This window comes from Protopterus annectens, chromosome 10.part0 (assembly GCF_019279795.1).
Source record: "Protopterus annectens isolate FY-2018-M chromosome 10.part0, PAN1.0, whole genome shotgun sequence".
Classification (NCBI taxonomy): domain Eukaryota; kingdom Metazoa; phylum Chordata; order Ceratodontiformes; family Protopteridae; genus Protopterus; species Protopterus annectens.
The window spans coordinates 1,311,104,953-1,311,120,284 of NC_056744.1; the positions used below are offsets into that span (position 1 = coordinate 1,311,104,953).

The 15,332-nt window shown below is 35.5% G+C and overlaps 1 protein-coding gene across 1 annotated transcript in view; it reads left to right on the plus strand.

Moving 5' to 3' along the window:
• Positions 1 to 15,332, plus strand: part of SERPINC1 (serpin family C member 1) — a 1,665,396-nt gene that overhangs the window by 1,087,323 nt on the left and 562,741 nt on the right. Inside the window, exon 5 of the mRNA XM_044085991.1 lies at positions 13,108 to 13,501. Within this exon, the coding sequence (XP_043941926.1) occupies positions 13,108 to 13,501 (394 nt within the window). The remainder of the gene's footprint in view (positions 1 to 13,107; positions 13,502 to 15,332) is intronic.

Consider the following 15,332-nt stretch of genomic DNA (forward strand, 5'->3'; position numbering starts at 1 on the left):
GGGGGAGGCAAAAGAGGAAACATTCTGTAGAGAGGCACACGGACCACAATATAAAGAAAATGTGGGAAGTGAAGGGGAGCAATTAGTATTTAACATCTCCAAACATATTTTGACAAAAGATGAACTGATAGTCCTAAATAAAGGACTTTCATTTATTCCTATTAAGAATCGTAGCTATGAAGAAACTGTTAGAGACTTTAAATTGTTCATACGTAATTTGTCTCTTAAGATATTTTTTAATGGTCAGAATGCACCACCTAGTGTGGAGTTAAAGAAACCCAGCATGTTTATACCTCCTTTACATCCTTTGGTAACCACATATAGTAAATTAGTTGAGAATGAATTCTCCAAGATTTATGAGAGTAGAACCAGGGTCAATAACAGGAATAGACAGAATTTGTCATATCAGCAGAGGGCTTCGTTGAAAAAACTCATGAATGACCAGACACTAATGATTAGACCAGCAGATAAAGGAGGAGGGATAGTTATAATGGATAGGGAGCAATACATCAAAGGAATGAGATTGATGCTGAATGATGATGGACATTATATGCACATAGAGAAGGATAAAGTAGATAATATTATGCGCAGGATTCAGTATAATTTACAGGATTTATTTACAGCAAATATCATTAACTTACAACTGTATGATTATATGTGCGTACAACATCCATTGATACCAATCCTACATGGACTCCCTAAGATCCATAAAAGTCTGGATAATCCACCCTATAGACCAATAGTGGCTGGTAGAGGGTGGTCTACGGAACCACTATCTATATATGTTGAGAGTCAGCTTAGACCCCTAGTAGATAGGAATGTCCATGTCCTTAGAGACACAAAACAATTTCTTATAGATCTGAACGATTTTTTAAAGACTCTGCCAGTAGAACAGGACTTCACATTCGTTACCATGGATGTGCAGTCTCTGTTCACAGTGATTCCGAATATAGATGGCATAGAGATGGTTAGTGATTACTTGAGACGCAATTCAGACATGAGGGAGAATAGGATAGAGTTACTCATGTTCCTATTGGAATTGATACTTGAGTCTAATGTCTTTTATTTTGAGGGTGAATATTACCTGCAGAAGGAAGGTGTAGCTATGGGCACATCATGTGCCAATAGCTACGCCAACCTCTTTATGGCTGAATGGGAATACAAAAATATCTTCAGCCTGGAATGCTACAGAACATCTGTGCCGTTTTTCAGACGTTTTGTAGATGATTTGTTCCTGATATGGACAGGTACGTTAGGTGATTTGAAAGAATTCATTGATGATATTAATTCAATAAGTGGATATCTTAAGTTTACATATGAGTGGTCACATACCAAATTACCATTCTTGGATGTATTTGTGGAAAGACTACCCAATGGTATGGTTAACACAGGTGTATACAGGAAGGATTGCCACAAGAATTCTCTCCTGTATAGGACGAGTATGCATCCAGGCTAAGAATATTGTTAAAGGGCAGGCAATGCGTATATCCAGGTACAATCCAACAAGTATAGGATTCCAGCATGAGATAGATGACTTGGAGGAGAGGTTTTTATCGAGAGGTTACTCTGTACTGGATATATCCAGGGGGTTTACTGATATAAATACATTGAGACAGAATAGAGCTGCACCTTATTTTGGCAATGCAAATGAGATAAACAGTGAACTCACCATGGATGCCTCCTCTACTAGAGGCAAAGATTTTATGAATTTTATGAATAATAGCATAGCGTGCTCCCTGTATTATACTAGTGATGTAGGAAAAATTAAAGATGTCATCAGGTCTTATTGGGATGTTTTAACTATAGACCACACAATTAAGAATATTGTAGGAGAAGCACCTAAATTCATTTATAGAAATAAGAAAAACTTGAAAAGGCTGTTATGTTACCCGTCACATGACAGAAATAAAGAAGAGTTGATAGGGTATAGAACGGAGAGGTGCAATAAATGTAACTTCTGTGACTATATCAATAAGGATGACAAGTTTATACAGCCGGTCTCCATGAGAGAGTATCAGTTTAAAGTAAGAGGTACATGCCAAACCTCCAATGTGGTCTATTTGGCTTCCTGCATGGAATGCGATGCATTCTATGTAGGTAAGACAAATAGGAAACTAAGAGACAGGATAAGGGAGCACGTTTACAATATTAGGATTGGGCTTAAAACCAATGCACTAGCTAGACATGTTATGGAGAAAGGACATGAGCATAGCTTTCAGTTTTTAATAATGGAAAAGATTTTATTAGGATCTAGAGGGGGTGATGTTAAGACGTTTACTGAAACCAGGGAAGCTAACTGGATTATTAGACTTAAGTCAGATACCCCCCCAGGATTGAATGCTATGGTTTCAGTGAAACCGTTTTTAAAATCACGGAAATTGCATAAATAAGATGTTTATTAACATTTTTTATTATATGTTATACCTACACATACATTATATATTTATTATGTAAGTGCTTTAGATATAATAGAGTGATAAGTTTTTTGTAGGTTAAGAGCTTGATGTATTTTTAATTAGAAATCAGTATTTTTAAACTGTTCTGTTGAACAGTTAATGTATTATAGCTAGCTTTTATTATCTTACTATATATTAATATGGATGGATAAGAATATGTATATTTTAATATGATTTGACTTTTTTTACATTTTATATACAATGGTTTGATATGGTTAGGAATGTATTGTACCTTTAAATTTTGTAAGACAGGACTACTTTCCCACCAAAGTAATATATTTAAATGGGGGGTGAGCTATGTTGAGTAGATGGGTCTGAAGAAGCCATATCGGTGAAAGCGCTTACCTGCATCTATTGTTTGTGTAATAAAATCGGGTTTTGGAGCTTTGGAGTCGTTTCCATATTTATTACACATTGGGTTTATTGGATATATGCTGAACTTTTTGTCACAGTTTGCGTCAGTATTTGGTTTACCTGCCCTTTGCCTAATAGTCATTTTATTTTTCATAAATCTGTTGTATTAATGAACATTCTATTTATTTGAAGCTTCTGACAGTTTTTCTTGTGCAAGTATTTTTCTTTTGTCTAATTTTTCTCATAATCTTTTTGTATATCTCCTGTCTGAAAATTCTGTTTTTTTTACATAGTAGTAGAAATACATAATTTCTTCTTATCCTCAACAGTCCACTATATCTTCTTTATGGCTCTTTTTTGGCCTATCAGTTTTGTGATTTTTGTGGACTACTACTTCCTTCCACAATAGGTGTGGGGCATCCTCCCCCTGGGTCTGGCCTAACCCCATTGTATGAATGTTTCCATATCTTGAGGATTCTATACCTTCATTTTCAAAATAGAAGATATGAGACTGAAGCCATTTGGGAAGGGGTGAGGAGAGTTATAACAAAAAATAGAAGTATAAATAAGCCCTTAAGAAAAGAAAAAGAATGGGTTGATGCTGCAAGAGGTAATGAGTCAAAGGAATTTATTTATTTTGTTACTAAATATACATTGTTTTCTGAAAAACTTTTCTGAATAACATTTTTTCAAACAAAATTAAAAAAAAAATTGAAAAAATTGTTTTCTGAAAAAAAAGTACATTTCTCCCCAACATATAAAAAATAAATTACACAGAAATAAATCCATTTTAAATTTAAAGTTTAACACTCTTTTCCCTGTAGGACTTAATAGGGAATGTAACTGGAAATGCTTTTTGTAGTCATAATAAGGTTTGTTTTAATACTTAATTGTTAAGGTGGTTGATTATTCTATTAGTATGAGATGTATAAAAGCTGTGTGTTTTCATTGCATATATTACTCTGTAAAGGCTTTGTAAAGCTGAGGTGCTAGGAGGATTTTCAATGCTTTATTGTTTTACAATAAACTAGTTTGTGCATTTATACACTGGCCTTTCTGTGTATGGTGGTTCATTGCAGAGGTGTTTCCAATAAGTGGCATTTTATAGCTGTTAAATTTCAGTTTCAGTTTGATTCCCTCATCCTTCATTTGTCTTCTGTGACTCTGCCATGTTTCTTCACCAGACAGTACTCTTGGGCTGCTCCTGAAAAGGGTCAGATGTCCATTTGGCTGTCTGATGATGTTAACAAATGCATTTTACATTTGTCTTTTGAATTCCTGCACCCATCAAATAGATGTTAATTTGTACTTCGCTATTTGAGTATGAATTCCAGCATGTGTCCTGTAATTTAATGGCTTGCCAGATAAATTTTAGCTAAAATGTCAGTTTCAATGGAAGACAAGTTTAATGTTTCTCATGCTACGTCTGATTTCAGCATGTCTCTTGTAGTTTAATGTGTTGCTAGATGTTTCACTAAAATATGAGTTTCAAGGAAACACAACTTTATTGTTTCTCATGCTAAGTTTGCTTTTAATGTGAGAGTGTTTTGCTTTGTTTAGAAACTGGCTGTCAGTATTTTTTTTCTGTAAAATTTGAAATACTACTTTTGAATGAAATCCAAATCTCTGTGATAATTGTAAAAGTAATTAATAAAATAGTATGTATACTCATAGGCTTGAACAGTGTTTATGATAACTGGGGAGATACAGCCAAGTAATGGGATACTGGTATGGCTGGAAGGGGCAGGATTCATTACCCTTCAAAGGACCCCATTTATCCACGACTGGCTCTGACTCTGGAGGTGTATGCTGCACAACACAGCATTATTATCCATTCGAGTAGGTAAGACTTGTGCTAAGTGATGTCAGACATAATAGCTATTCTTGATGACAGAGAAGACATGGGGAGGTCAAAATGATATATGCAGGAATTGATAGGGGTAACCATATTAATGGTGAGCCAGTAGTGCGTAAGAAGACCCCGGAAGTAAATGCTGGGATGAACACTAGAGGGAGGAATTATAAGATAGGTGATGATAGTGTAATAGAAGTGCATAACTTTGGTGTCACACACCCTTTCCCCATCAGAGTAGACAGGCAAGAGGGGAGGATACGTTCAGTAAGCAGGGGGAGGCAAAAGAGGAAACATTCTGTAGAGAGGCACACGAACCACAATATAAAGAAAATGTGGGAAGTGAAGGGGAGCAATTAGTATTTAACATCTCCAAACATATTTTGACAAAAGATGAACTGATAGTCCTAAATAAAGGACTTTCATTTATTCCTACTAAGAATAGTAGCTATGAAGAAACTGTTAGAGACTTTAAATTGTTCATACGTAATTTGTCTCTTAAGATATTTTTTAATGGTCAGAATGCACCACCAAGTGTGGAGTTAAAGAAACCCAGCATGTTTATACCTCCTTTACATCCTTTGGTAACCACATATAGTAAATTAGTTGAGAATGAATTCTCCAAGATTTATGAGAGTAGAACCAGGGTCAATAACAGGAATAGACAGAATTTGTCATATCAGCAGAGGGCTTCGTTGAAAAAACTCATGAATGACCAGACACTAATGATTAGACCAGCAGATAAAGGAGGAGGGATAGTTATAATGGATAGGGAGCAATACATCAAAGGAATGAGATTGATGCTGAATGATGATGGACATTATATGCACATAGAGAAGGATAAAGTAGATAATATTATGCGCAGGATTCAGTATAATTTACAGGATTTATTTACAGCAAATATCATTAACTTACAACTGTATGATTATATGTGCGTACAACATCCATTGATACCAATCCTACATGGACTCCCTAAGATCCATAAAAGTCTGGATAATCCACCCTATAGACCAATAGTGGCTGGTAGAGGGTGGTCTACGGAACCACTATCTATATATGTTAAGAGTCAGCTTAGACCCCTAGTAGATAGGAATGTCCATGTCCTTAGAGACACAAAACAATTTCTTATAGATCTGAACGATTTTTTTAAAGACTCTGCCAGTAGAACAGGACTTCACATTCGTTACCATGGATGTGCAGTCTCTGTTCACAGTGATTCCGAATATAGATGGCATAGAGATGGTTAGTGATTACTTGAGACGCAATTCAGACATGAGGGAGAATAGGATAGAGTTACTCATGTTCCTATTGGAATTGATACTTGAGCCTAATGTCTTTTATTTTGAGGGTGAATATTACCTGCAGAAGGAAGGCGTAGCTATGGGCACATCATGTGCCAATAGCTACGCCAACCTCTTTATGGCTGAATGGGAATACAAAAATATCTTCAGCCTGGAACGCTACAGAACGTCTGTGCCGTTTTTCAGACGTTTTGTAGATGATTTGTTCCTGATATGGACAGGTACGTTAGGTGATTTGAAAGAATTCATTGATGATATTAATTCAATAAGTGGATATCTTAAGTTTACATATGAGTGGTCACATACCAAATTACCATTCTTGGATGTATTTGTGGAAAGACTACCCAATGGTATGGTTAACACAGGTGTATACAGGAAGGATTGCCACAAGAATTCTCTCCTGTATAGGACGAGTATGCATCCAGGCTATGTATATAAGAATATTGTTAAAGGTCAGGCAATGCGTATATCCAGGTACAATCCAACAAGTATAGGATTCCAGCATGAGATAGATGACTTGGAGGAGAGGTTTTTATCGAGAGGTTACTCTGTACTGGATATATCCAGGGGGTTTACTGATATAAATACATTGAGACAGAATAGAGCTGCACCTTATTTTGGCAATGCAAATGAGATAAACAGTGAACTCACCATGGATGCCTCCTCTACTAGAGGCAAAGATTTTATGAATTTTATGAATAATAGCGTAGCGTGCTCCCTGTATTATACTAGTGATGTAGGAAAAATTAAAGATGTCATCAGGTCTTATTGGGATGTTTTAACTATAGACCACACAATTAAGAATATTGTAGGAGAAGCACCTAAATTCATTTATAGAAATAAGAAAAACTTGAAAAGGCTGTTATGTTACCCGTCACATGACAGAAATAAAGAAGAGTTGATAGGGTATAGAACGGAGAGGTGCAATAAGTGTAACTTCTGTGACTATATCAATAAGGATGACAAGTTTATACATCCGGTCTCCATGAGAGAGTATCAGTTTAAAGTAAGAGGTACATGCCAAACCTCCAATGTGGTCTATTTGGCTTCCTGCATGGAATGTGATGCATTCTATGTCGGTAAGACAAATAGGAAACTAAGAGACAGGATAAGGGAGCACGTTTACAATATTAGGATTGGGCTTAAAACCAATGCACTAGCTAGACATGTTATGGAGAAAGGACATGAGCATAGCTTTCAGTTTTTAATAATGGAAAAGATTTTATTAGGACCTAGAGGGGGTGATGTTAAGACGTTTACTGAAACCAGGGAAGCTAACTGGATTATTAGACTTAAGTCAGATACCCCCCCAGGATTGAATGCTATGGTTTCAGTGAAACCGTTTTTAAAATCACGGAAATTGCATAAATAAGATGTTTATTAACATTTTTTATTATATGTTATACCCACACATACATTATATATTTATTATGTAAGTGCTTTAGATATAATAGAGTGATAAGTTTTTTGTAGGTTAAGAGCTTGATGTATTTTTAATTAGAAATCAGTATTTTTAAACTGTTCTGTTGGACAGTTAATGTATTATAGCTAGCTTTTATTATCTTACTATATATTAATATGGATGGATAAGAATATGTATATTTTAATATGATTTGACTTTTTTTACATTTTATATACAATGGTTTGATATGGTTAGGAATGTATTGTACCTTTAAATTTTGTAAGACAGGACTACTTTCCTGCCAAAGTAATATATTTAAATGGGGGGTGAGCTATGTTGAGTAGATGGGTCTGAAGAAGCCATATCGGTGAAAGCGCTTACCTGCATCTATTGTTTGTGTAATAAAATCGGGTTTTGGAGCTTTGGAGTCGTTTCCATATTTATTACACATTGGGTTTATTGGATATATGCTGAACTTTTTGTCACAGTTTGCGTCAGTATTTGGTTTACCTGCCCTTTGCCTAATAGTCATTTTAACTTTCTTGCTGCTCAGAAGGGAGGTATTTACCCTGTTTTTGGCACTCATTGGACTGTGTTTTACCAGATTTATGAAAAACATTACATAGACCAAGAAATCTTGGACCATTTGGAAAAAGAAGCAGCTGAAGAAGTGCAAAAGACATATAGAACAAAATCTGGAGATTTTTGAAAAGTATAAAAAAGAAATGTGGACATAGGAAAGAAAGATCGCTCTGACATGGTGCAATATTTATGCAAAGGAGAAAGCCAAATTAATCAATAAAAAAAGCAGCCCCAAAGATATTTGAAGAGAAATAAAGGCAATGACATCCATATATGGACAATTTCACAGTACAGAAAATGAAATCACAAAGAAGGAATGTAGAACAGAAGATTAGTAAAGTAGAAGTTAAAAAAATAAAAGTTGAAGTTATGGAATACCTGCAAAGTGAAGGATTTAGTGTAGAAAGTGTAACACAAGTTATATCGAGTTCCCCAAGTAAAGAAAAACAGGAGGAGCAGGAGACATTTGAAGAAGAAATATGGACATGGGAAAGAAAAAGAGATTTAATATTGTGCAATATTTATGCAAAGGAGAAAGCAAAACTAATCAGTACCAAAACAGCAACATCAAAGATATTTGAAGAGAAATACAAGCAAAGACATCCAGATATGAATTTTTTTTCAATGCAAAAAATAAGAAAGCAAAGAGGAAAAGAAGAAAAAAAGATTAGTAATGGAGAGACTAAAAAAGTAGAAACTAAGGTTATAACCTGTGAAGTGAAGTATTTAGTGTAGAAAATCTAACTCCAATAACATCACAGCAGGATAGAGCAATGCATATCCAAATTAAGGAGAAACCAGTGGAGTGGGAAACATCTGATCAGTTGCTTTATGAAGATACTTCAGAGCCTTCCATAGGAAACCAGTACAAAAGTTCAGGGAAAGAACACAAAACTGTGGCAACTCTGATGCAGTCAATGTTGTGGAGTGATAGGCAAGTGAGTTCCCATATGAAAGAGCAATGGATGACACAGGATGAAACTGAAGAGACTGTGATGCAGGAAGATGCTATGGAACTTTCTATAGAATACCCACAGGAAATGGAGAACAAAAAAAATGTGCCCTCAGTTTAGAAGAAAATGATCTAAGAGAAGATTTGCTTGATTTAAAAGAGATGGACAGACATATTAAGATCAATGAAAGAAATAGAATACAGAAAGTGAATAAACCTCAAAAAGTTAGAAGTTTGATAAAACAAATAAACACAGTAATTAGGACTGTTCATGCAGATTCATGCAATATAACAGAAGTAAATAAGATATATTACCATGGAGCTAAATTAATAACAGATAAAGTCTTACCACAAAAACAAATGCAGGGAAAGGAAGGAGAAGAATCAACTGCCATCATGAAAGTCTCGAACAGAGAAAACTGTAAAACAATTAAGACAAGAAGTGTCACTGAAGAGTATAGAAGAGGGAACAGATCAACAAAAATACTTAGAATGACAGGTATGATAAAAGCAATGCACATTATCAGAACAGATCAGGATTTATTATGCATTATTGCAAATAATAAACTAAAAATATCAGAACAGGCAGAAAACATACAATATATGCAGATAAATATAAAGGGCAAGTACAAAATAAACAATTTATTGATGATCCAAAAATGTTTTATAAAGAATTTGGAAAAAGGCAAAGGGAATTGAAACACCACCAAAAAAAAAAAAAGAAAAAATAGGTACATTTTGGAGAAATATCTATGAAGTTCCTTTGCAATATAACAAAGATGCTGAGTGGATAGAAGAAGTAAAATAAAGAATAAGAACCTCAAATGTACAGGCTATGACATGGGATAAAGTAAAAGCCAGACAGATTAAATAAAGTTAAGAAAAGCTCCTAACTGGAAAACTCAAGGTCCAGATGCAATACCTAACTTCTGCTTAAAGTATTAACATCTTTACAAGAAGATTTAACCATGAGTAAGAACTATTTATATTCACACCCCGAACAGACACCAACCTGGTTAACAACAAGAAAACAATATTCCTACTTAACAGCAAATCTACAAGCTATCCTAAAAACTATAGACAAAGAACTTGCCATCTGATGACATATAAACAATGCATTGGAATTGATGCCGACAGAGTTTATATTCATCTAGAAGAAAACTCAATCATGGAAATAGAACAAAAGGGCAACAAAAGAAAGTCATATGGAATGAAGGATCATTTGTAGTTCAATAAAGTCATAATGGAGAACTGTAAAAAGGGGAAGAATCTAAGTATGGCATGGATAGACTACAAAAACCATCAGGCAATATCCCACACATACGGATAAAAGAGCACTTAAAAATGTATAGGAAGTACCCTACACTGATCAATTACATTACAGCAACCATGAAATGGTGGCAAACCACTTTGCAGTTAAGCCATGATGAAGGACATGTTATTATTCCAGGGATAAAATTTCAAAGAAGGATATTCCAGGGTGACACATTGTCACCACTGCTCTTTTGTCTTGCCCTTAACCCATTAAGCTGTCTACTTTACAGATTAGGTCATGGCTACAATTTGGCTCCCAGAAAACAACAAAGTTTAAAGACTTTTCATCTTCTTTTTGTGGATGATATAAAACTGTATAGCTCATTAGAGGAGAAACCGAAGGCACAACTGCAAGTAGTCAAAGCACTTTCAGATGATATAAGACTGTCATTTGGTGCTGATAAATGTGCAAAAGCAACCTTTAAAGCAGGAAAGCTGCAGCACCAAGAAAACATCAGCTTGGGACAGGAATGTGATATAAAAGAACTTGAGCAAGAGGGAGTGTATAAGTATTTGGGAATAGATGAAGGATTAACAATAAAACATGAACAAATGTGAATAAAACTTAGTAAGGAATATTTTAGATGGCTAAAATTAATACTGAAAACAGTGCTGACATCTAGGAACAAAGTTCAAGCTATAAACCATTTTGTTCTTCCTGTCCTAATGTACAGTTTTAGAGTGACTGACTGGCCCCAAAATGTTTTGGATTGGTTAGACAGGAAAACATAAAGGATGCTTCATGCTCATCAAATGATTTATGAAAATCAATGTATACCAAGACTATATATTCCCGATTCTGAAGGAGGTATGGTCTTTCTCAAAACTGACTACATATATAGATCTACAATCATAGGACTGCATACATATCTGCTGACCTCAAAAGATCCAAGTGCAGAGAAAGTTTTAAAACATGAGGAAAATATGTCTCAGATGACTTCCCTGCTTAGTTTAGCAGAAGCATATTGGTGTCAAGTGGGAATGGAAATCAAACCAAAAGTAGATAAAACAGGCAGCAACTGAATGTGCCAAAAACAAAAGAAAGAATATAAAGAGAAGGATCAGATGAAAAGGCAAGAAATATTGAAAATGCATAAATATAGTTGCAAGTATAGAAAACTCTTGGAACAACCTCATGATGATCATGATTGAACACAGGAATGATTAAGGAAAGGTGAATTTAAACCAAAAGATGAAAGGTTAAAATTGGTGGCTCAAGATAGTGGACTACATGCACATTGGTTTACAAAATCCATTGAACATGTGGGAGAAACAGACAAATGTAAACTGGAAACAGTCGTACATCTTATTGTTGGGTGTGATATACTAATAAGAAGAAGCAAAATGCTCACATAGTGCCTCAGGTGACTTCAGGTTTAAACACCCAAAGAGTCCAAACACAAACTGTAATGTAGATCAATGATGAAATAATAAACAGGAAAAGGCAAGTCTGATAAATGAAAAACTTGTATTGAAGGAACAAACACGGTTAAGCATTTTCATCTCACCATTCAGGACTTCATCAGAACAGTGTTTGCAAGCATACCCAAAGTATATAAAGACATTTGAAAATAAAACTAATGAGAAATGACTTCCAATAAAGTAATACAGAATTCCTAAAGTAAAACTGTCAGTAAAGTAAACCTCTCAGGGTGTTTAAACCAGAATACATCAGCTGGAAGGGTGTTGTGCTACTACAGCTATTACACGCAAGCTAAGGCAGCTAACTTTTCTCTTCACCTGAAGTCACTGACGGTACTACGTGAGCCTTTTGGTTCTTCCTAGTTTTGCTTTGGCTGCATGGATACACGCTGGTTTTGAATTTTTAGGGTTGTGATGTGCTAATGGCAGAAGGACTGTATACTGAAATGCATAATAATGTGTCAACACTATTGCATTGGGTATTGTACAATCATTACAATACTGAAGTAGCTGAAAAACATTGGAAACATTACAGAAATTAATGAAGTTTATATCACATGGGCTCACCCATTACCAACAGTTCAAAAATAGATGTGAGGAAAAACAGATATAGTGGTCCATGAAAAGAAGACAAAAGTAGCATTGATTGTTAAAATTGCTACACCCAATGACTACAGTGTCTTACGTACAGAGAGACACAAAGTCATAAGATATCAGGATTTGCAGGCAGAAACAAGGGCGGTGTGGAAGAAGGATACCCAGACAGCTCCAATAGTAGAGTAATGGGTTTTATAAAAAAGAATCTATAATCATGTTTAGATATATTACCAATACATGCAACTCCATACGAATTGCAGAAGGAGTCATTCATGGGCACATTGTGGGTGCTGTGAAGAGCACTTCTGGCTGATATCAAAGATTGAAGCAATACTCATTTCATGAACTTTAGTCTTACTTTAATTTAGGAATGGGGTCCAGTCCCATCATGGCTTTAGAACCCCAAAAGACTTGGAGAAATTAAAAAAATAGATAGATAGATAGATAGATAGATAGATAGATAGATAGATAGATAGATAGATAGAAACTATATTTATGCCAGTTGTACTTAATTTTTTTCTCTTCTAAACATCTCAGTTACTCTCCATGAGCTTTCATCAGGCACTTACAAAGTAATTCACCATACTCATTAACTGATCTAACAAAGCAATATGTAACATGATTAGTACTTCATTAATATATAACATGCATATCTGATTTAAATTATTTATTTTACAGCAACCATTTTTAATTGGACTTTTTCATACCTGGTATTAGACATTTTGTATTAAGAAATATGCTAAGATGCCTAAAACAGAAGGGTAGCATTTCTAATGATGCTCCTTATACGTGAAGAAATACTGATTCTTATTTTCCCAAAGTCTAAAATCCACTACTGCACATCAATAAGTGCTATGATTTGTTTCATTTTGCAGGGCCTTTGGAAATCAAAATTTAAACCAGAATTTACTCATGATGCAGAGTTTTACAGACAAGAACATGATTACTGCCATGTGCCCATGATGTATCAAGAGACGAAGTTTAAGTATGGCAAGTTCGTCAAAGACAGAGTTCAAGTAATAGAATTACCATACAAGGGAGATGATATTGCCATGATATTAATCCTGCCAAACAAGGAAGTTGGCTTAACTGAGGTTGAAAAGACCCTGAACTTTGACAAATTACACTTCTGGCTTAATAGTATGAAGGAACATGAAGTGGCTGTGTCATTGCCTCGATTCCAAATCAGTGACAACTTTAGTTTGAAAGAAAGGCTTGAGCAGATGGGCCTGTTGGACTTGTTTAATCCAGACACTTCCAATTTACCAGGTATGAGAGAATGCATGTATATGTGGTCATAAAAAAGAAAAGCTACTACACTGATATTTTGTGAACTCTGAATTTTGTCTTTAACATCTTACTGAACTTACACAATGCATTTATATTGATATTTCTTACAAATCTGTATCTTTTCTTAGTTTCCTCTTTTCTAAACTCCTACATTTTAAATTAGCGATGCACAAAATTATGGTGTCACTACTTACAATCTGTTTACATTACAGTTGTTAAGGAAATCTATGGTCAGGCCTGGTTGGTCTCACTGCTAGTAAATCCATACCACTTTTCAGCAGAATAAAAATAAATACCTAAAAAAAAATCATTTTTCTCTCTGGAGATAGAGTAATGTGAACCAATGTGTGATTGCCTTAGTGCTATATTCAGCCAGCAGTCCATACTTTCTGCCTTTGTTTGGTGATCTGTTCGTAAAAAAAAAAAAAAAAAAATTTAGAAATAAAATTACAGATCACATGTACAAGTCAGACAGATAATAATGAGAGACATTTTGAGGAAAACATTGTAGGCCAGATTCATTAACAGTTATATGGAATGTAGTGATCATGTTGGTGATACAGTGTGCCTACAACACAATAGTGTACAATATGGTATTCATTATCCATCAATTGTGGAGTCATCAAACAAAGAGACACAGCAGAATATACTTAAGTACATGCTAATGAAGCTGTAAAGCAATTGCGTTCACTCTGGGTAGGCTTTTGCCATGTACAACAAAACTCTTTGGAATACAGGCACAAGTGCACTTGAAAAAAAACATGTTTTGGTTGCTTCTGCAATTATTATGCTGTATGTGCAAGAGGCTTTAAATCAGGATGCTACTGCTGGTGGTGGTGCCATACCTCAGGCAGAAAAAAAAAGAAGGGTCTTTAGACCTCGTATGACTTGTCCTGGAATGCATAAAAAAGAAATTGTGGAGAGATACAGGGTGGACAGGGAAACACTGGAGGAAATTTGCAAGCTTTGCCACCCCTACATCCGGACCCAGGAAAAATCGTGGAGAACCCATCCCAGTGGAAACAAAGATAGGCTTAATATTACATATACTAGCTAATGGTACTATCCAGAGACACACAGAGGCTATACTAGGGGTATCACAGGCATCAGCCTCTAGAATATTACATCAGTTTTTAAATGTAATGCCACTACAAGCAAGGGAGCATATCTGTTTCCCATGAACTGCACATCAGAGAGCACAAATCATGTAGGAATTGTACGCAGTAGCACACTTCCTTGAAATGTTGGAGGCCATAGATTGCACATATATAGAAATCAAAGCTACACCCAGTGAACAGAGAAGGAGGTACATCAACAGAAAATATTTCTAGTCTATAAACTGTCAGGTTGTCTGTAATGAACAAGGGATAATCTACAATATCTATGCAGGTAACTAAGGCACCATGGCACACTTGAGAACTATGGCATTCCTCAAGGGCATCTAGTGTCTAGACACATCAGCATCACTGCAGTATGACACAGGCACCTGTGCTGAAATACTTATAATCTGTGCCATGTTACATAATATAATTCACAGGAAACAACTTCACCAAGGACAGCAAGGGGAAGGAGGCAGAACCACAGTTTCAGGGACTATAGGCAGGGCCAGCAGCAGTAGCAAGAAGTACAGATGAGAAGTCTAAGGGAAAATTGCCAGCTGCAGACGTTGCTGGCATATGCAGGCATGAACAGTATTCCCTGGATCTAGCTAGGAGGCAAAGGACAGCACACACAGACAAAGCCTAAAATCCATACAATAAATCCATGCATACAAATGGGAATACTGATGCCTGTCAGACTCCACAACCTT